The sequence below is a fragment of the Mustela putorius genome, unplaced genomic scaffold (genome assembly GCF_011764305.1).
Source record: "Mustela putorius furo isolate JIRA1106 unplaced genomic scaffold, ASM1176430v1.1 tig00003987_pilon_pilon_pilon, whole genome shotgun sequence".
NCBI lineage: Eukaryota > Metazoa > Chordata > Mammalia > Carnivora > Mustelidae > Mustela > Mustela putorius.
The window spans coordinates 2,514,908-2,534,498 of record NW_025422126.1 but is presented as its reverse complement, the minus strand read 5'-3'; the positions used below and the strand labels follow the sequence as shown (position 1 = coordinate 2,534,498).

Sequence of the window (19,591 nt, the reverse complement as noted above, 5' to 3'; positions counted from 1 at the left end):
TCTTGTTGATTTGTAGTTGTTCTTTACATATTCTAGCTATCAGTTTTTTGGTTAAATTTATTGCAAATATCTTCCCCAAATCTGTGGCTTACCTTTTGGTTTCCTTTGGTGTGTTTTGATCAAAGTTGTGTCTAGTACATAGCGTATTTTTATGCAAATTACAAAAAGGTTCCCTCTCTGATGGTGTGGGCTGTAGTGTAGTGTGGGCTGAATTTCCAGCTTTGTATTCTCTTCCTTCCTCATCCTTGCTCTCTAACAGCTTCAAGATCCTTTTCTCATTTTCACAGAGGACATTGGCTCAGTCTACCTTTCCTCCCCAACTCCTGCCATTCTTCTAGACTACAATACAGTGCATTCATGTCCATGACCTGTACTCCATCTTGGTTTAATCATTTGCTTCCTTCAACACTAGTGACATATTGTCCATCCAGTCCAGGTCACAAATACATGATCATACTCCAGATCATTATCCATAAATGTACAACCTCCAAAGTCTTTTACTTTAGTGTTTTTCTTTCCAACCATCTCATTTCTTCTCACAATGCTCTACTAGGGCTGCAGAGCTATCTTTCCAAAACACAGATAGGACCTTGCCACTTTGCTGCTTTGTACTCTTACATGGCTACATACTGCCTAGAGTAAACCTTAAACTCCTTATCACGATAGATGAGGCCCTTCATCACCTGGCCTCTGCGTGCCCACCTGGCCTCCTTCCCTGCCTGGCCTGTACTGCTCCTATGCAGGGAGACTGGGTTTGGTGGGGAGACTCCACTCGGCCGTGTCTACCCATGCCTCTGTGCCTTTGCACCCACTGCTGCTTTTGGCTTGAAATGCCTTTTCTTCTGTCTCCTTCCTCTCCTGCAAACATCTTATCTTATCTTTCAAACATAACTCAAATTCACCTTCTCAGTGAAGAGTTTTGAGTACTTGTCTTTCCTCTGTGTTCCTACAGAGTTTTATACATAAAGCTATCATTGATATTCCATGTCTTTATACCTTGGGAACTTTATAGACTGGAGCCTCCTTCAGGGAAGAGACTGTTTTTTTCCCCCTTTCTTTGCAATCATAGGGTTAGCATGGTGTATGTAAAGTAGCTGTTTGAAAATTATATATGAATGAATGAAAATCACATGCAGAAAAAAGGGGAGAAAGTTTAGAAGGCAGAGACAGAAGCTTACTTTATAGTAAGCTTATAGTAAGTTATACAGTTTTACTGTATAACTCTGGATTAGTAGCTGTTTACAGAAAATGGATAAAAGACTCTCAAAGATGAAGGCAGATAGTCAAAGCCAGAATATGGCAGGGATGACTCACTGACACATTTATCCTCTTGCTAGTGAGAGTGACTGTGGGACCTCTAATTCCAAAGAGTTAGGCAGGAAGCTCCCCTTGTGAGGGCAGAGACTGGGGTTTCTCAGGTGGTGCAGGTAGCTGTTCCCTTTGGAACAGAATTGCCAGGTGCTGCCTGATTTCCTTGGTCCTGGCTCCATAGATGATGGGGTTTACTAGACATGGGAGCAGCAGGTAGAAGGCACTGAGTAGGTTGTGCACATCCTGGGAGGCGGTGCGAGCCACACGGTAGACGATGGACGAGGACATGGTGGAAGAGTAGACGGTGAAGATGACCAGCAGGTGGGAGCCACAGGTGTTCAGGGCCTTTGAACGAGCTCTGCCAGATGAAATCTGGAAGGCGGCATGGATGATGCGGGAGTAGGAAGCTCCAAGGAGCAGCATGTCCAGGACTCTGTTGAAGAAGCGGACAGTGAGCCCTACAGTCTTGTTCAGGGAGATGTCCCCGCAGGAGAGCTTCATTAGGGCCATGTGCTCACAGGCAAAGTGGTGGATTATGTCTGAGTGGCAAAAGTGAACCTGGGAGGCCAGTCCCACCACCGGAGCGACGATGCAAGTGCTCCTGGCAGCTGCCACGCCCAGCAAGCCAGCCAGCAACTGTCCTGTCACTATTTTGGGGTAGCGGAGAGGGTAGCAGATTGCAACATAGCGGTCCAGGGCCATGACCAGCAGGATGTTGCAGTCAAAGACAATGAGGAAATAGATGCAGAACATCTGGAGCAGACAGCGAGGCAGGGAGATGCGGTTGAAGTGCGTGGAGAAGCTGAACATCATGGCGGGCATCACGGTGGTGGCAACACAGATACTGACAGCCAGGAGCAGAGCGATGAGCAGGTACATGGGTTGATGCAGGCTCCGCTGGGCAACCACCGTGTGGATGATCAGTGTGTTGGCAGAGAGGATCACCAGATAGAGGCCGAGGAAGGGCAACACCAGGAGGGCGCGGGACTCCTGCAGCCCTGGGAAGCCCACCAGGAGGAAGCTGGTATAGGACACATTGGAGCTGCCATTGCTCCATGCTGACATCATTCCTGGGGTGCAGGATGGCTCTGGGAAGATAAGAGATACAGGAGGCCTGGTTTCTGTACCTGGACCCCACCAGGGCCTTTCTTACCCTCACCAGGCTTTGGTCTTCATGAGTCAATATTTCTGGAGAAGAAAGGAGAATTTAAGGGCCATAATTTAATAAGACACACATCTTTCAACAATTCTTTGCATTTCAAATATATTCTTCAGGGTAGATTTGAATGTAGGATTATGGTCAAATGATCTGAACACTTCTGAGCATGTCACGTAGATTTCTGAGAAAGTTGTATCAGTCTTGTTGCAGTCATTGGTGCTCATATTAACGTACTATGATTTAAAAATATTTTTAGTAATTTTGTGTTTGAAAAATACGATCTCATTTTATTTTATTTATTTATTTTTAAGATTTTATTATTTGTCAGAGAGAGAGAGGGAGAGAGAGTGAGCACAGGCAGACAGGTTCTTTTTTCAATTGATTTTATTGGGTATTCAAAGGAGAATTCTTCTCTTTCATTTTTTCCCCCTCCGTTTTTAAAACTAGATTATTTCTGTTTTATACCTTATTTCAAGGGTGCCTGAGTGGCTTAGTTGGTTGAGTGTCCAGCTCTTGATTTCAGCTCAAGTCATGATCTCAAGGTTGTGAGACCAAGCGCTGAGCTGAACCCTGGTCAGGCTCTGTGATGAGTGTGGAGCCTGCTTAAGATTCTCTCTCTCTCTCTCCTGCTCCTCCCCTCCTGCTCCCACCAGTACTCTCTCTCTGTCTAAAAAAAAAAAAAAATAAAAAAAATTACATTTTATTTCATAAAAAACTTCTATGACAATGTTAAAGAATAATGATAAGAAAAGATATATTTATTTTTCCTCAGTTTTATTAGAACTCCTGTTTCTAATATTAAGTATAATATTGATTGTTCGTTTGAGAAAGATATTCTTTTTTATGTTAATGAAATACTGTTCTGTTTCTTGTTTTTAATAATAAAAAAGTAGGAATTTGTGTTTAATGTTTTTGGATGCCTTTATGGAACCAACTATAATGAGCCAATGCTTTTAAAATTTGACTTGTTGACAAGCAGATATTTATATTTTTAAATTCTGCTGAAACTGGTTTGTTAGTATTTTATTTAGGATAGATCTACAGGTTTCTTTTTTGGAACTATCTTTATGAGGTTTTAGTATCACAGTTATGCCAACTTCAAAATCAATTGACTCAATTTCCTTTTTAAATTCTATTTTCTAGAATAGGTATTTTTTTTAAAGATTTTATTTATTTATTTGACAGAGATCACAAGTAGGCAGAGAGGCAGGCAGAGAGGAGGAAGGAGGCTCCCTGCTGAGCAGAGAGCCCGATGCGGGGCTCGATCCCAGGACCCTGAGATCATGACCCAAGCCGAAGGCAGAGGCTTTAACCCCCTGAGTCACTCAGGCACCCCTAGAATAGGTTTTATAGCATAGGAATTATTCATCTCTTGAGAGTTTGGGGGGAAACTCACCAATAAAACAATGTGGGCACAGACCTTTTCAGCAGATAACTGTTTGGTAACACTTAGAGATTTCTGTCATTGCAATTAATCTACATAGGTTTTTAGTTTCTTCTTAAGTAAATTTGGAAATTTGATAATTTTCCCATTTCATAAAGAATTTTAAATTTATTAGCGTAGATTCTTATAGGGTAGTTTGCATTTTAATTATGCAATTAAATACCTCAACCCCAAGAATGACTTTGTAAGCTGGTAGTGTTTTAAGTCAGGCTTATCTCAAATCACTGTATGGAGTTAGGAAATGTAGTCCTTTAGGATGTGTGTGAAAACAACAAATACACACTCTCACTAAAACACTCAGTGACACACACTGGGATTCCCAGACATACCCTCTCCTACCATAGACTGAATCCCGTAACAAAAACATGGCTCCTATCCTCGCTGCTCAGACACCATTCCCTGCCAGACAATTGCCTCACTGACATCAAAAACTCAGAAACATAGGGCAGCAGAGGGGGAAGATTCCCTGCTTGCACCCACGAAGCCTAAGAGGAAGATGGAGCTGCCAACCTCCCAGCAATGATTCCTTTGTGGGCCTCTGGGACCACATGAGGCATTGACAATCACGCACGCACGGCCACTGGAGAGGACCGCAGAGGCCATCTTGGGGCTCCCTTTCCCTGACATGCATGTCTGCCGTGTGTGAGGCTCTACAAGCCCCTCCAAACTATATGTCAGGCCCGGAGATCCATGCGTACGTGGCTTCACCTGAGCATCTTTCCTCACCTAAGCCATAAATCTCTCTTTATGTAGTGTCCTCCCTCTGGGCTCAGCTGTGTCCTCTGTTAACTTGGAGGGATAGCTGTCTTCCTGAGGTGGTTTTCATAAAAAGGAACAGAGGGAAAACTCACATTATTTTTGAGGGCCTCCCGTAGTCTGGGCTGTATTAACTACTTCCGCATCAAGACTCCTTCTCACTTAGTACCCGTAGTGTCTCTATAGGCAGGTATTATGACCATGGGTCAGTCATAGGAAGTCCCCCTTTATTCATTTATTTGTTCTTTCAGTATATTTTTCTGAACCTCTATTACATACCAGGCACTCTGTGAGGCCCTGGGGCTTCTATGGGTGCATTACCTGGGGTTTCAATGTCCACAGTGTTAAGAGTCCCATAGGGAAGAGCCAGAGTGCTATGGGGAGACCTCTAATTCAGCCTCTGGGCACAGGAAAGACTCTGCAGAGCAGAGGACTTCTAACCTGAGGGTCAAAGCTCGAGCGAGCCAGAGGAAAGTGCGGTGGGGTGCAGAAGCTAAGAATTGGTGGGGTGGGCTCAGAACGCCAAAGCCAGGGTCCCGCTTACTGTTAGCACACCTTGAGGGAGACACTGGACTTGGCCAAAGTCCCACGGAAGAAAAGTATAAGAAAAACAAGATGGGAGAGTGGGAGAGAGAAAAGATGCATGAAGCCCTTGCGGATTCTCCACCACTGATGAGGCTCCGTTCAAAGAGGAGGGATGTAGGTGAGGCTTAGGGAGAATTTCCTTCTGAGAGACCCAGAGTGGGTGGGCGGGGAGGGGACATGGGTGCGGATGGGGTTGTGGTGTAATTGTCCAAAGAAAGGGGATGACAGCCAGGGCTGTGGGTACACGTTGTCTTTCCTCCTTTGCCTGTCCCCTTGTCCCCTGGACCCACCATCCCCTCCCTGGCCCCCACTGCCCACCCGAGCTGACCCCCTGAGCTGATACTCACTTGAACACAGGCAGGCAGCAGTGGAGAGAAGTGGTGGGGCTCCCTCAGTGCACTTAAATGCACGCCAGCTCCTTCCCCAGGGTGCCTGGCCCTGTGGTGACTCCTCCGTCTCCTAGGACTTCCGCAGGACCAGTCTGGAGCCAGGTCTCCTGACCTCCAGGCTGGACCCTTCCTTTTGGCCTAGGCTGCCCAAAGTCCCTGCTCTGGAGCCAGAGGGGTACAACTCAACACAAACAGGGGTATTCAGACCTCCTTCCCCAAACCCAGGCTGCAGCACCCCTCGGGGGAGCTCTGTCAAAGCAGGTGGGGCATGGAGCACAGGGTGTTGGTCTGTCCAATAGGCCCCGCTGTACATGTCAGTAATGAGGAGTGAAGAATTCCAAGGAAGTGAAACTTTTATTGAGCACTTACTATGTGGGGACTTTTGAAGGATCGAGGGCATTTATGTGATGTTTATGGGAGAAAGGGAAGAACTGGAAGCAGGGGAATGAGGTTGTGGGAGGCCCTGTTGAAGTGATCACCCCACTTTAGAGGTGGGCCACCTAGGTTTGGAGACTTTGGGGGGGCTTATCCAAGATCATTAGATCTGTGGCAAACTGACTCTCTCTACTTCACCCCTGTCTCGTTACTGCTCTGGGCCTGGTGGTGGAGTGGATGGGGGTCAGGGGAGGTTTCGTGGAGAAGGGGACATTTGCACCCACCTGGAAGGTGCAGAAACAGCCAGAGGCAGAGAGAAGGGGGGCCTGGGATGGCTCAGGTGCAGCTTGACAGGAGGAGCAGGAATGGTGATGGTGGTGGGCGTGCTTGAACTCAAAGCCTTGGGTGTGGGGATTAAGGCAGGAACTAGTCAAGACTGTGTGGTCTGGAGCCCAGCAGTGTCCCCTCCTCTACCCAAGGGCATCCAGCTTGGGCTAGCTCCAGCCCTGCTGGACTGAGGTGGCCGGTGGGCTGTCAGGGCTGGAGGGTCTTAGAGGCATCAGGAGCTGCTGCTCCTGCTGCTGCCCCAGGGCCACGTGTGAGTTTTGGGTAGAGGAGGGACTTCCGCACACGAGACTGGGCATAATAGCTCACGTCTGCTCCCCTTCTTGTTTGGGCCCTCCTGTCTCAACTCCCAGGGCCCCGGGCAGCCCTGGCTTTAGGGTGCCCAGTGGGTGCCCTTCTCACTAGGATCCCTCCAGTTTGTCCATGCCCCTCTCTCAGGGTGGGGCCAGGGCCTGGAGCCAGAAGCCCAGGACAATGGCAGCTCTGCCGGGCATGGCACTCGGTCGGCTCACACTGTGGCCAACTCAGACCTTTGAGAATGGCTTGCTGGCTGTGTTTAAGTCTGTATTCATTTCCTAGGACTGCCTTACAAACTACCACAGACTGGGCGCCTTAAAACAACAGAAGTGTATTCTCCCATGGTTCTGGAGCAAGAAGTCTGAAATTAGAGTGTTGGCAGCTCTGTGTTCCCCTCTGAAGGCTCTGGGGGAGACCCCTTCCTCGCCTCTTCCAGCTTTTCGTGGCTATAGGTGTTCCTGGACTCATGCTGCAAAACTCTATAATCTGCCTCCTTCCCCTGGCCTGCTCTTCTGTCTCTTACAAGGACACTTGTCACTGGATTTAGGGCCAACCTGGGTGATCCAATCCAGCATGATCTCATATAAGCATTCTTTATTTAATTACATCTGCAAAGACCCTTTTTCCAAATAGAGTCACATCCACAACTTCCAGGGCTTAGGGCTTAGATGTACCTTTTTGGGGGCCATCAATAAACCCACTACAGCCTTCATACCTGTGGTTCAAAGGAATGAGAGAGGGACAGCGAGGGTGGCTTTGGCCTGGGCCGGCTCTGGATGCAGAGGGGAGGTGTGGGTGTGTGACACCCATGACAGGGGAGGCAAGGCCTGCTCTCAGGAAGTGTGTCTGGTCTGGGCTCCAAGGGTCCAGCTTAGAGGGGTGGGAACTCAACCCTGAATGTGAGACAGGGCTAAGCCAGGAAGACTTCCTAGGGGAGGTGTGCTTCTAGCCTTGTCTTAGGAAAAGAGAGTTCAGCGGAGGGGAGCTGAGGGAGTAGTAGTACAGGCTGAGGAGACTCAAGTTTCCTTATCACACCAGCAGCTCTCAGCCATACTGCCCCTCAGGTCTGGGGCTTTCTGGGGAAGGGATGGGTCCCCTGTCAGACTGGGACACTTTGTTACTGGCTAACTTATAGTGACAGGGTGAGGTGTTGTGGCAGCTGAGTATGGATGGGAGTATGGTGCTGAGGGCCCTGGGAATGGCTTTGAGGCCCTGCGGCTCATCACCAGGACCCCACACCAGGGGCGACCAGGAAGGTGAGACACGAGGCCAGTCCACACACTTTCCATGAATGTGCAGCCTGCCTGCCCCTGACCTCCCTGCCTCTCTACCCTCCCACTCTTGTGGGTTTGCCTCTCAATGCCCTTTCTTGGAGGGTCCAGCTCGCATCCCCAGCCAGGTTCTGGGACATCACCCCATTCGTTCTCTCCCTCACCCCCCTTGTCTGGTTTGCCACCAACTCCAGCCTGTCCCTCCTCTCCCCCACCCTGTCTCCTCTCTGGTCTGGCTCCTGAAGCCGGTCCCGACTCACCTCTAGGCCTAGTGCGGGGGCTCGCCCCACGACCCCCTCTAGTCCTTCACCACCTTTGGTGCCAGAAGGATCCTTTGGGAAAGCAGACCTGACATTGACAACCTTCGTAAAACCCTGCAGAGGCTCCCCGACCATGGAGGCTGGCCTTCAAAGGTCTCCTCTTCTGTTCCTCCCTGGGGGGCTGCTGCCCTCCAGAAGGCCAAATCACACTTTGCCACCTGCCCCTCTGCCAACCAGTTGGTCCTCCCTTCTACATCACCCAGCTGCTGACTGCTTGCTCTAGGACTTCAGCTGCCACCTGCTGCAGGAAGACCTCCCTGATTGCTCTTGCCCCAGCTTCTCTGGGCCGAGACACTGTGAGGAGTCTTTGGGTTCAGGACTTGAGTCGCATCCCATGGTGGAGGGCACTCTGGGCAGCCCAAGTGCCCTGGGACCTCCCTGACAGCTTCCCACTCCTCCCAAGGATTCTGTCCAGTCTCACCTCCCTTTATCCCTTTGGCCCCTGTGAGCTTCCCTGTGCTAAACTCTCCTCTCTAGATTTCTCTCCTGGTCAAGGTGGTCAGGATTCCTTATTTCCAAACCTGCTTTCCGATGGGATCCACAGCCCACAATGATGAGTAAAAGGCTGGTAATGGCCCCAGGTTGGCTCCCTGAGGATTGATGGTGGATATCATGGCACATGGCATAGATGGGGAGACTTTCTGGGCACAGGAATCTCAGTGAAGCCCCTGCTATCTGTCTCGGGCCATCATCCCCTCTGGGCAGGGGTCCTTGGAAGCCCTATCCTGTGCCTCCCCCGCAACCACTAGCATCAGGTGGGAGGCAGTGCGGAGAAGCAAGCTCAGAGGCTTGAGATTGGACCCAGGCTCTGGCGGGGTGCACTTTGTCCTCTGTTTCCCCTTCCATAAAAGGAGTACTGGGGCTCTCCTTCCTAGATCAAACTTCTGATGTTCCTAGTAAATTTCATGTGATTATAGTTTAGGAAGCTCCCCCCCCCCCGTTTTTTTTTTAGAAGACCCTTTACTGAAGTTTGACGACTCACAAAAAGGTGAACATATTTACTTTATGCAGCCTGAGGAGTGTGGGGATTACATGGACCCGTGCTCCCACCACCACGGTCTAGGACATAAACACATTGTCACCTCCAAGTTCTCCTCCTGCCTATGTACTCATTCTTAGTGATAAAATACTGATTGTAAGATTTACCCTCTTCTGTGTTTCCAGCTCAGTTGGTTTCCTATCACACTGGGAGGTGGGGACACCACCACACTTGACGGCTGAGGGAACTGAGCCTTGGGGCAAGTGGTTTCAGTCACTTGGTAGCAGAACCGGGCCTAGAGTTGCCCCTGGCTCCAAGGGTCTTCTGGGCCCATTCTGGTTCCTGGGGTGCCAGAGGGTCCCTCGGTACTGGGAATGTGGGGGTGATTCTTCTCCCCATGTAAAGCCGACAGGGGACAGAGATGAGCAGACCTCCTTGCTTGGCATCCCCACCCCACCGCTCTCTCCGTGTGACTTTCCACCCAGCTTGCTGTATCCAGTCCTAAAAATGGGTCTCTGGCCCCTCAGGCAGACCCTCTGGCCTCTTCACCCTTAGCTCCTCCTCTGGGGAGGGGGCTGGGGAAAGCTTCTGTAGGTAGCAGGCCAGTGGGCCCTGGCTCTGTGAGAGAGCTTCCTTCTGCAGGGAGGAAGGAGGTCCCTCCCAACAGGTCCCCCCCTTTGGCTAGAGGGAGGATTCTGAGGAGAGCTCTTCCAGCAGGGGTGAGGAAGAACTGGACTGGGCCCTGGTGTCCTGACTCCAGTGAGGTCATGTCCCTGCACCTGGTACCCCCTTCTTCCCAGCAGACTCACCTATGGGTTTATCCTTGAGCCCAAAGAAGGAATGTCAAGGCCTGAGGACAGGCCACCAACTGCCCGATTTGAAGGGTCTTTCCTGATTTGCCTGAACCTGGGGCCTGAGTTTGAAAAGCCATGGGCATTGGGCCCCTGTTATCAGTTGTGGCTGGAGGGATTTGGCCCTGCATAGGTTCCCTCAGCTCCCCTGCCTGGCTGGGCCCTAGAGGAAGGGGTGGCACAGTTAGCCCCCTCCTGCCCTTAGCCAGGTGCCACAGCTTGGCTGTTATAGGCCATATCTCATTTAAAACTCACAACTCCTTGCAAGGTGGTGATTGTGAAACCCATTTTACAGATGGGGAAACAGGCTCAGAGAGTTTGCCCTTGGCCAAGGCTCAGCATTAGTAAGTGGCAGAGCTGAGACTTGAAATCAAGTCTCATTTTGATCCCCAGACCCATACAATGTAGGCCTGGGCCCAGACTGGTAGTAGCTCCCAGCCTCCTTCAAGAATGGGAAGTGGGAGGGGGTTCTCCATAGACTGTGCCGGAGGGTGGGTCTCAAGGTGCATGAACGCGTCACTGAATCACTGTGCTTGCTCTTCTGTAGGAGAAAGGGTCCCCACTGAGAATCTACCGGCCTGACCATCTGGGGGCTTGGGTGCTGGGCCCACCCAGCTAGGGCCCATCCATCTATGGGCCTCATGTACATAAGGAAGGAAGGAAAACCTCCTACTCTGGGGTTCCTTTGAGCTGAACACTCTAGTCCTAAAAATCCAGACCACAGACCCAAAGACCTCAGGCTGTGGGCGGTGGGAAACCTGGCAAGTGCATTGATATGGCTCTTGTGTGTGTGTTGAGTGAGAGGGGCCATCTGGGAGTGGCTTTCCAGAAAGCCAGGAGGCCAAAGTCCCCTGATGGACCCATGGACATCCCTTCCCCCGACCTCTGCCTGCACTGCCCATAAACAAACTTTTTGGTTCTTAGGGCCCTTTGGTCTCTGAGCAAAGCTTCTGGAGCAGGCTGTACCTCCCTATCCGTGTCTGGGCTGGGAGCCTGGCCCCGGATCTGCGGACCGCCCCTCTCTGGCTGCAGGGCTGACTTTTCATCACTGCCTTGGCCAAGCCAGCGGAAACCTGCACCTCCCAGAGAAGCCACAAGGTGGCACCCAAGCACCATGTTAGGGGAAAGGCTGCCTGGGCTTGTGCTTGGGGGCAGGTGCAGTCCTGGACCTGCCCAGATAGTTCGAGATGCTTTGCTCTTGGACTTTCCTGTTGTGCCCTACCACTTTTCCAGACTCCCACCTGTCCCCCAGACTGTAAGCTTAAGTCAATCAGAACACACTGGTGTCAGGGCCTGGGACAGGATATCTTGGCTCTGTGTGGTCCTGGAAAATTGCTTTCCCTCTTTGAACCTCAGTGTGCTCTTCTGAGAAATGGGCATAACAGTAACACCAATCCTATCTCCATCCATCAATCCATTCAATCAACACATATTTGTTGAGCACCTATCAGGCTATTTGTAGTGTAGCTGTGAACAAGCAAAACTTCAGAAATGAGATAAACTTCCAAATGAGATAACAACTGTACCTTACTTAGCACTGTAGCTCACACACAGCATGGAGCCTATACAGTGAGCTGAGGCTATCTCTCTAACCCTCATGATAGCTCTGCATGGTTGTCCCTAGTATTAACCCCATGTTATGGAAGGGAAAACAGGTAAAGGGCACACATTTGCCAAGGCCCGTGCAGCCAGTAAGTGGCAGAGCTGAGACTTGAACTTGGGCTGTGAGACAGCCCTACTGCTGCTGGTGCTCACATTTAATGTGTGTTTGTGTGTGCGTGTGTGTACACACGTGTGTTCTCTGGGCTCCCTCCAGATCTTCCCCAGGGGACTTTGAATTAAGCTGGGTCACTTCCTTAGACCTCTTCCATCCTGATCCTCAGCCTCCTTCCTTCCCCTGAATCTCTACTGCCTCTTGCAGGTTTGGTCCTTTCTGGCAGAGGAAGTCACTGGCCACCAATGATTCAGGAGCTCCTAGAAGGTCCCAGGCCCAGCTCCTTTCTGCTGCCACTTGGGGTCAACGCCTGCCGGGGAATGGAGGTCAGAGCTCTCTGCCCTTGTGCTGGCTCCCTCGTGACAACCACCACACTGAGCTCAGACCTTTGCTAAGGGACAGAGAGGAGAGACCCCCTAAGAATGTTCTCTCAGGGGCATTGTGTGGCCACCATCTGAATGGAAGGGGGCAGCAGGACACACCTACCCCAAACTCCCCATTTCTGCACAGGCCATGGGATTCTTTGGAGGCAAAGGCAGAAGAAGAGAAAGGGTTCACCTCTCTCACCTCAAGGTTACACCGAGCAGGGAGAGGCAGGAAGGCATCTGTCAGCCCCCCTTCCCTGGGATGCCTCCCCTTCTCATGTAATGTGAATATCTCTTGCTTGGCTTACTGACCCCTGGTTGTGAGTTCCCTGTGAAGAGGCAGGGTCTACCCTACACATCGCCTACCTTAGTGTGTGTTGCTGGCCCTGCAGGGTGTGACGGGGGCAGAAGGCTGAGGAAGGCTGCTCGTCCTGCCAGGGTGCTGAGCCTTCTCTGGGCAGAAAAGCCCTGGGTTTCTGTCTAGGCTCAGCCACCACCAGCTGGATGACCTGGGCAGTGACTTGAGGTCCCAAACCTCAGCTTCCTCATCTGTGAGGCAGTGGGGCTATTTCTACACCATTCTAGAATTTGCAGACCACAATCACCTACATTATGGCGCTCGGGCCTCAGGACAACCGGCGTTATTGTGGGATGGACACTGCCCACCACTTACCAAATGATAAAGCTCAGCTTGGAGAGGTAGGTGACCTCTCAGACTGACCCCTGACCTGTCCTCCCACTGCAAGTATGTTCTGTCTCTTCCTGCTCGGGGAGGGCAGGGCGAGCATCTAACTGACCCTGGAAACTCCAGGGTTGGTTTGGAAGCTGGCTTGGATTCATGGAGCAATCATGGTTTTTGAACCTCTGGCCCCAAAGCCCGTGCTTTTCCATTCCACTGGGCTATGAAAAAGTATTAACCACAGTCATTGAATAAATGAATGTGTTCGCTGCTAGGACTATGATGGGCATTTTACACATACTGTCATTAGCCTCCCAATGTCACAGAATACACATGATAACATCCCCACTTTGTAGATGAAGAAGCAAAGACTCAGAAGTTAAGTTGGGGCAGTTTTCACAGCTGGTTCAGTAACAGTGATTTGAGCCCAGATTAATCTCACTTCTTTGTAGGGAAAGGCTGCACGGGGTGGGCGAACTCAAAATCTCTGTGCCTCAGTTTCCTTATTTGTGAAATATGGGTAGGACTTGCACCTTGCTGGGCTTCCCCGGAGACTCAACAGGCTGATGCTCTGAGATAGCAACCTTTGGTTTATCATCTTTTCTTCCCTCTCTCCCCCCCCACTCCCTCCTCAGCTGGTGTGAGAGGAGATGGGCTAGCGAGGGGAGCGGCCTCTGTGAACTGGCCCAGGGCTGGAGATGTGGGGCCCATGCTTGTGTAGAGAACCAGACATCTTCTCCCTTTCAGGGAGGGAACACCCCGGCCCTGCTCTGGGGTGTGGAGGGGGCTGCCGCCCCACCAGGTGTCCTAGGATGGGGTAAGGAGTGGGGATAGGGCTAGGGCACCCCTCACCAGTTTGAGGGCACCCTCAAGGCTGAGGCTCAGGGGGTGGGGACTGGAGGCACCTCAGACCCAGACTGCCAGGCTACTGCTGAGGATTGAGCCAGTCCCCGCGGTGACAGCAGCGTATCCAGGGTGCAGCTGGATCTGGGCAACCTGGACAAACATGGGCACCAGCAGGGACCTGGGAGTGCCCGCCCCCCCCAGGACTGGGAAAGTTTGGGCCACTGCGGAGAAAGTTGTGACCACGTGGGAGACAGTTGTGGATGCTCCAACTTTTCTTGCTCTGAGCTCATCCCTCTCAGTCCCTGAGGCTGGCTGATGATTTGCCACCAATTAGGCCATAATGAGCTGGGCCTTGGTGGCCCGAGAGGCTCTCCTGGGGAACAGGGGCTCGGCAGGACACCTGGGGCCCCATTACAGCAGCCTGGGCCCGATGCTGGGGCCAGCTCTGTCCAGAGCCCCAAGGAGATCTGCTGGCCCCAAGGTGCCCACATCCCTCGCTCGCCCGGCTAAACTTTTAATGAGTGGAAATGGCCACTCTCTCACTTGACTGTAGTCAGGCCTGCCACCTGGGTCCTGCTCACTCCTCCTTAAAGAGCCAGAGCCATTTCTAGAGTATGGCTTGCTGCAGTTTAAACTGATGGTCAATCAACAGACCCCAGGCATGTGGGATCTAGATGTTGACCCACTGTGTGACCCCGGACAAGCCCCAGGCCTCTCTAGGCCTTAGTTCCTAGGGGTAGTAGCCACGGCGCTGGTGGGAAGGCCAGGTGCAATCACACAGACTGTCAAGACCTAGCTACTTGGGAACGGTCATTATCGCCTTTACTGTATCACACAACTCTGGCTGGGACCTTGACCCTTGGCTCTGGACTCCTAGTGAATCAGAGCCCACTCTGGGCATCGTTCCCAGATGCTCACAAAGGCTCTGTTTTTCTGGCTGCTGGCCTGCCCTCTGCCCCAAGTTGGGCCCATCCAGCTCCTTGCTGTTCTTAGGGGAAGGGAGGTTGGGCCCAGGAAACCTTTCTCCTCCCCTCCACCATGAGTGTAAGAGCCCCAATATTACCAAGTCCAACCCTTACTTCACAGATAAGGAAACTGAGGCCTGGGAGGAACAGGCCCAAACCCAGGCTTCCTTCTTTTTCTGGGGCTTAGTAACAAAACCTTCATGCACGCGTAGGGCTTTTAGTATCTTTTGGCCTTCTCAGCAACCCTGCAAGTGTGGGCACGCATCCATCTGTTCACTTGGTTACTGTGGTCAAACTTGCAGGCTTGAAAGCCACACTGCCTGGGTTCAAATCCCATCTCCGGTATTTATCAGGAACATCTCTGTACCTCAGTTTCCTCAAATAGGAAAACAGTAGTACTTACCTGATAGGGTCGTTGTATTAAGTGAGTTAGAATCCACGTAAAATATTTGGAACTGGGCCTAGGACACAGCGGTTTCTCAATAATTAAAATAGCTTTTTCCCTTATCCTAATTCAGTTGTTCATTCAGCAAACATTAATTAGGTTTCTAGTGTGTGCTGAGCTTAGTGTGGTAGGCCGGGTAGCAGTGAACCAGACCAACCTTTGGGGCTCAATTTTGAGGGGAAGACAGATATACATAAAGCCATAGTTTCAAGAGCAGGGGTTGCGGCAGGTAGAGGAGGGGTAAACCAGGGACCCAGCAGCAGGGGTGGGAGTGGGGGCTGGTGCTGAGCCGTCATGTACTGAGTGCTTCAGAGGGCTCAGGCCCTGTGTTAAGTACTTTATATCCATCATCTCAGTCCATCCTCACTCACCGGTGTGGTAGACGATCCCGTCCTTTTACTGACGTGGAAACTGATGACTAAGTTACTTTTCTGAGACCACTCAGCCAGTAAACAGTGGGACTGGGGTCCAACCCAGGATGGGGGTGCCTGCAGTGGTGGTTGTGATGGGCAGGGGGCATGGGCAGGATAGGGGGTGGTGCCCTTCACAGAGAAGAAATGCTCTCATGGGGACTCAAGGCTTTACTGACAGGCCCAGACCTGGGGTCTGGCTTCCAGCTCTGGCAGAGGCAGAATGTGCTCTGGTCACCCGCAGAGGCCCTGCCCCCAGGCTGCCTGGGTTCCAATTCACTGACCAGCAGTGTGACCTAGAGCAAATCACCTAATCTTCCTGTGCCTCAGTCTTCTCTGTAAAATGGGAATAATGATACTAGCCAATGCTTACAGTCATTCTAAGTGCTTTATTCTAACAATTTTGCATCTATTACTCATTCAATTAGCATGATCTTGGTTTTTTTTTTTAAGGTGGGCTAACACCTGCATAATTATAATGTATAAATTAATACATACAAAGCAGCTAGAACAGTGCTTGGCACATAGGAAGTGCTCAGCAAGACCACAGCGAGGACTACTAAAAGATAATGAACGTGAGGATGATCACAATAGCCCTAATAATGGAGCACACCCTCCTGGTTCCATAGTACTTTTCAGGTGTGGGGCCTTACACATCTGTTCTCACATTTGAGACTGCAGAGGCCAGTGTGTCCTGAAGCATATTTCACAGGCTCCTAAGTGTGTGTGTGTTTACTGGAGAGAGTGTGCACATGAGGGAGGGGAGGGGAGGGGCAGAGAGAAAGAGAATCTCAAGCAGGCTCCATGTCCAGCCCAGGCCTGCCGCAGGGCTGACCCCAGGATCTGGAGATCATGACTTGAGCTGAATTCAAGGGTTGGACTCTTAATGGATTGAGCCAGCCAGGTGCCCTTCCTGAGTGGTGGTTTTTTTTTTTTTTTTTTTTTTTTTTTTTTACATTTTTTAAATTAAAAAAAAATTTTTTTTTAAAGAGATTCCCCATTCAGTTAAGTTTGGAAAACACCAGAACCAAGGCAAGCAGTTTTCTTTTCTAAGAGACTCCAACTCCCCAAAATGTATTATTGTCAGCCTCCACGAACGCAGTTTCTCCTTAATTATTGGGCCACGGACTCACTTGTTCTGAGGAGCATCTGTGGGGGTTGTGAGGCCTAGAAGGTTCTTATGGAAACACTGGGGCAAGGAGCCCTGGCTTTGAGCCCCTCGCTGGCTGTGTGCCTTCAGGTGAAGTTACTCCACCTCAGTTTTCCTATCTGTGAAATGGGATAGCACACGCACAAAATAGGTCCCACCAGTGTTGTTCTGAGGACCAAAGGAGATAAAAGGTGTAATGGTGCACCCAGGCTGATTCCTGGTAAGCAGTAACGGGGGAGCCAATGTTAATTAATATCCCTACGACCACCCACCGGATGCAGATAAGCCGAGCTCAGAGAGGCTGGCAGGTAGCTCCGAAGCCCCCCGAGCTTGTGAGTGTCGGTCGAGACCCTTCCCGCCCGGGCCAAGCGTGGGGGCAGCGAGGGGGCCGGGGTGGAAGCGCCTGGGGCCACGCGAGGCGGGAAGCGGCGAGGGCGGCCCCCGCGCTGGGAGCGCACGGCGGCCGGGCGGCACGGCGGAGCCAGCCAGCGTGGTTGCCAAGAGCCGGCCTCTCCGCCGCCGCGCTCCCGCGGGGCTCGTTAGCGCCACCCGGCCGCCAGTCGTCGCCACGGCCCCGGGAGCCCGCGGGCGCGCAAACAGCGGATCCGCCGCGCGCTGACGAGGCCCGGGGGAGGCTGGGGCTGAGCGGGCCCCGCGGGGCTCTCGGGGGAACCGCCGCCGGGACCTAGGACGCTGGAGGCAGCAGCGCTGCGGCCGCGGCCGCGCGGGGGCGCCCGAGTCCACGGAACGAGCTGAGCGCCCGGCCGAGGAAGGCTGATTAGCCCCAGGGCCAGTACTGGGGGACCTCGGGCCGCCGCAGGGTGGCTCTGGCTTTCTCAGCTATTTTAAATGTAACGCGAAAGGCCTGAAGCCATGGTCCGAGCCTGGTCGTTGTGGCAGACCGTCATTGCCCTGAGATTTTTGCCCCCCCCCCTAAACATCACAACGTATTTTCTTTATTGGGTGGAATACAGCTTTAGAAATTCCCTTTTAATTTTTATTTTTAAAATTATGTTCAGTTCGCCAGCATATAATACATCATTAGTTTTCAACGATTCATTGTTTTAATTTTTTTCCCCTTTATTACCTGTCTACTGTCTTTCTCAATGACTGTTCTCTGTTCTAGCCTTAAACCCAGTTAATCTTCCTCCTCCCCTTATTAGAGGAAAAAGAACAAAATCCACCTGGGTTGTCTCTGGGGCGTCTTACAGCGTGCACTTTTACTTGTCAACCCTGTTGGTGGAAGTAGCTGGGGTCTCGGTTTGCGTCAGTTCTCCAGGCAGCCTGTGTTGGGAAGCAGAGCACCCTTGGCCTGGGCCCAGCTTGGGGAGTCTGGGCTCAGGACTGAAGAGACCAGGCCTAGGCCTGCAATGCTCTGGTTGGCTTCAGTGTCCCGACTGTGGACCTGCGGCTGCCCGGCTTCCCTCTTTGTTGTGTCATTATCGCCTTGCTCCAGAAAGCTATAATGCTTCTTCCCTTCTGCAAATAGCTAGTGTGTCCTTCTATCCCCGGGCCCCTCCTCACATACCTGCACTGTTAGTCTGTGCCCTGCAGGGAGGATGTCTGAGGATGCCTAACAGCAGTAATACCTCCGCCCCACCACTCCACTGTGACCCCTCCTCCGCGCTCAGGGTCACGTCTGACCGCGCTGGGATCGGGAAGGTTTGGCTGCTACGGAAAAGGCCAAGATGTCTTGGCTAAAGATGGATTTTGCCTAGGAAGTGACCTCATCTGGCTCTTCAAGATCCCTTATTTTATAGTGTCATGTCTTTCCCTTTCACATGTGCAGGCTGACTTTATCTTGCTACTGGATGACAAAGAAACTTAATTCCTTTCTCACATATCGTCCTCTCAGCGCAAAGCTGGCTGGGGAGGACCTCACCTGGGTTTGTGAGGCGAGTGGTAACTGCAACTGGAGTCTTTGTTGGAAGGCCTGGCACTGGGGCCAGGCCAGCCATGGTGCAGGGACAGGGTGAACGCCCGTGAGATGGCTGGCTGCACTTTTGTGGCTCCCAGGCAGAGATGTGTATGGAGGGTTGGGAAGACAGTTCCGTATGTCCTCTGTTTCCCTCTGCACTGGGCCTGCCCTCTATGGTCACAACCATCATGGTACTGCTGACTCAGTTTCGATGAAGCAGATGAGACCATATTGGGCGGTAGTCATGGCTACTCTGTTCCTGAAGATGCAGAGGTGACACTGAAACTGGGTTGTGGTCTGGAGACCAGGGGACGCTCACCTTTGGTACCATCCTGGTTACAACTTCCCATCCCCTCACACGAAATAAAACCAAGCAGGCAAACAGATTCTCCTCAGTAGGCTGTTGTGCCTTCGGGTCTGCCCAAGGTGATCCTCTCTTTGGCCTGTATTGTTTCCCAAGAGCTTACTGGCCCTAATGCTTGGTGAGGACCTACATGTTGGCAGGAGCTGACAGGACAGGCTTCCTTCCTGCTCAGAAGAAAGAGGGTCCCTTCTGGGTCTGGAGGGCTACGGGGAAGAAGTCACCAGGCAGGTTTTGGTTACTGCCTCCATCTCTCCTCAGTCTCTAACTCACTGGGGCTTTGGGCAAGTCAGTTCTTTGTCCTGCTCGGGCAGAATCATCCTTATGGGATCTTTCAACTCTTGAGTCTCCTCCTTCCACACCCAGGCGGTGATACAGGAGGGAAAGCCTTGGTGTAGACTGCATAGGACCCTTCACAGCAGGGCCTGTGGGAGGGAGGCCTTGGGTAAGAAAGGCTGAGTAGGACCTGAGGGTGGGACAGGGAGATGATGATTTTGGGGCTGGAAGATGACCTTCAGGCTCTCTTACGGCTTTACGGAGGCGAGAGCTGAGCCGCAGGTGGGTTGGCTACCGCACGCCCTCTGGTGCCAGGGGTTATAATGTTTTCCCATCTCCTCACCCTTGTCTGGCACCAAGCTTGGCTCTTGTTGTGAGGC

At 51.7% G+C, this 19,591-nt stretch overlaps 1 protein-coding gene across 1 annotated transcript; it reads right to left on the bottom strand.

Moving 5' to 3' along the window:
• Positions 1-1,371: 1,371 nt before the first annotated feature.
• On the bottom strand, positions 1,372-2,376 carry LOC101687660 (olfactory receptor 52K1-like). The gene has a single exon (XM_004768222.3). It carries the CDS (start codon positions 2,374-2,376, stop codon positions 1,372-1,374), a length of 1,005 nt encoding a protein of 334 aa, XP_004768279.3.
• Positions 2,377-19,591: the final 17,215 nt, after the last annotated feature.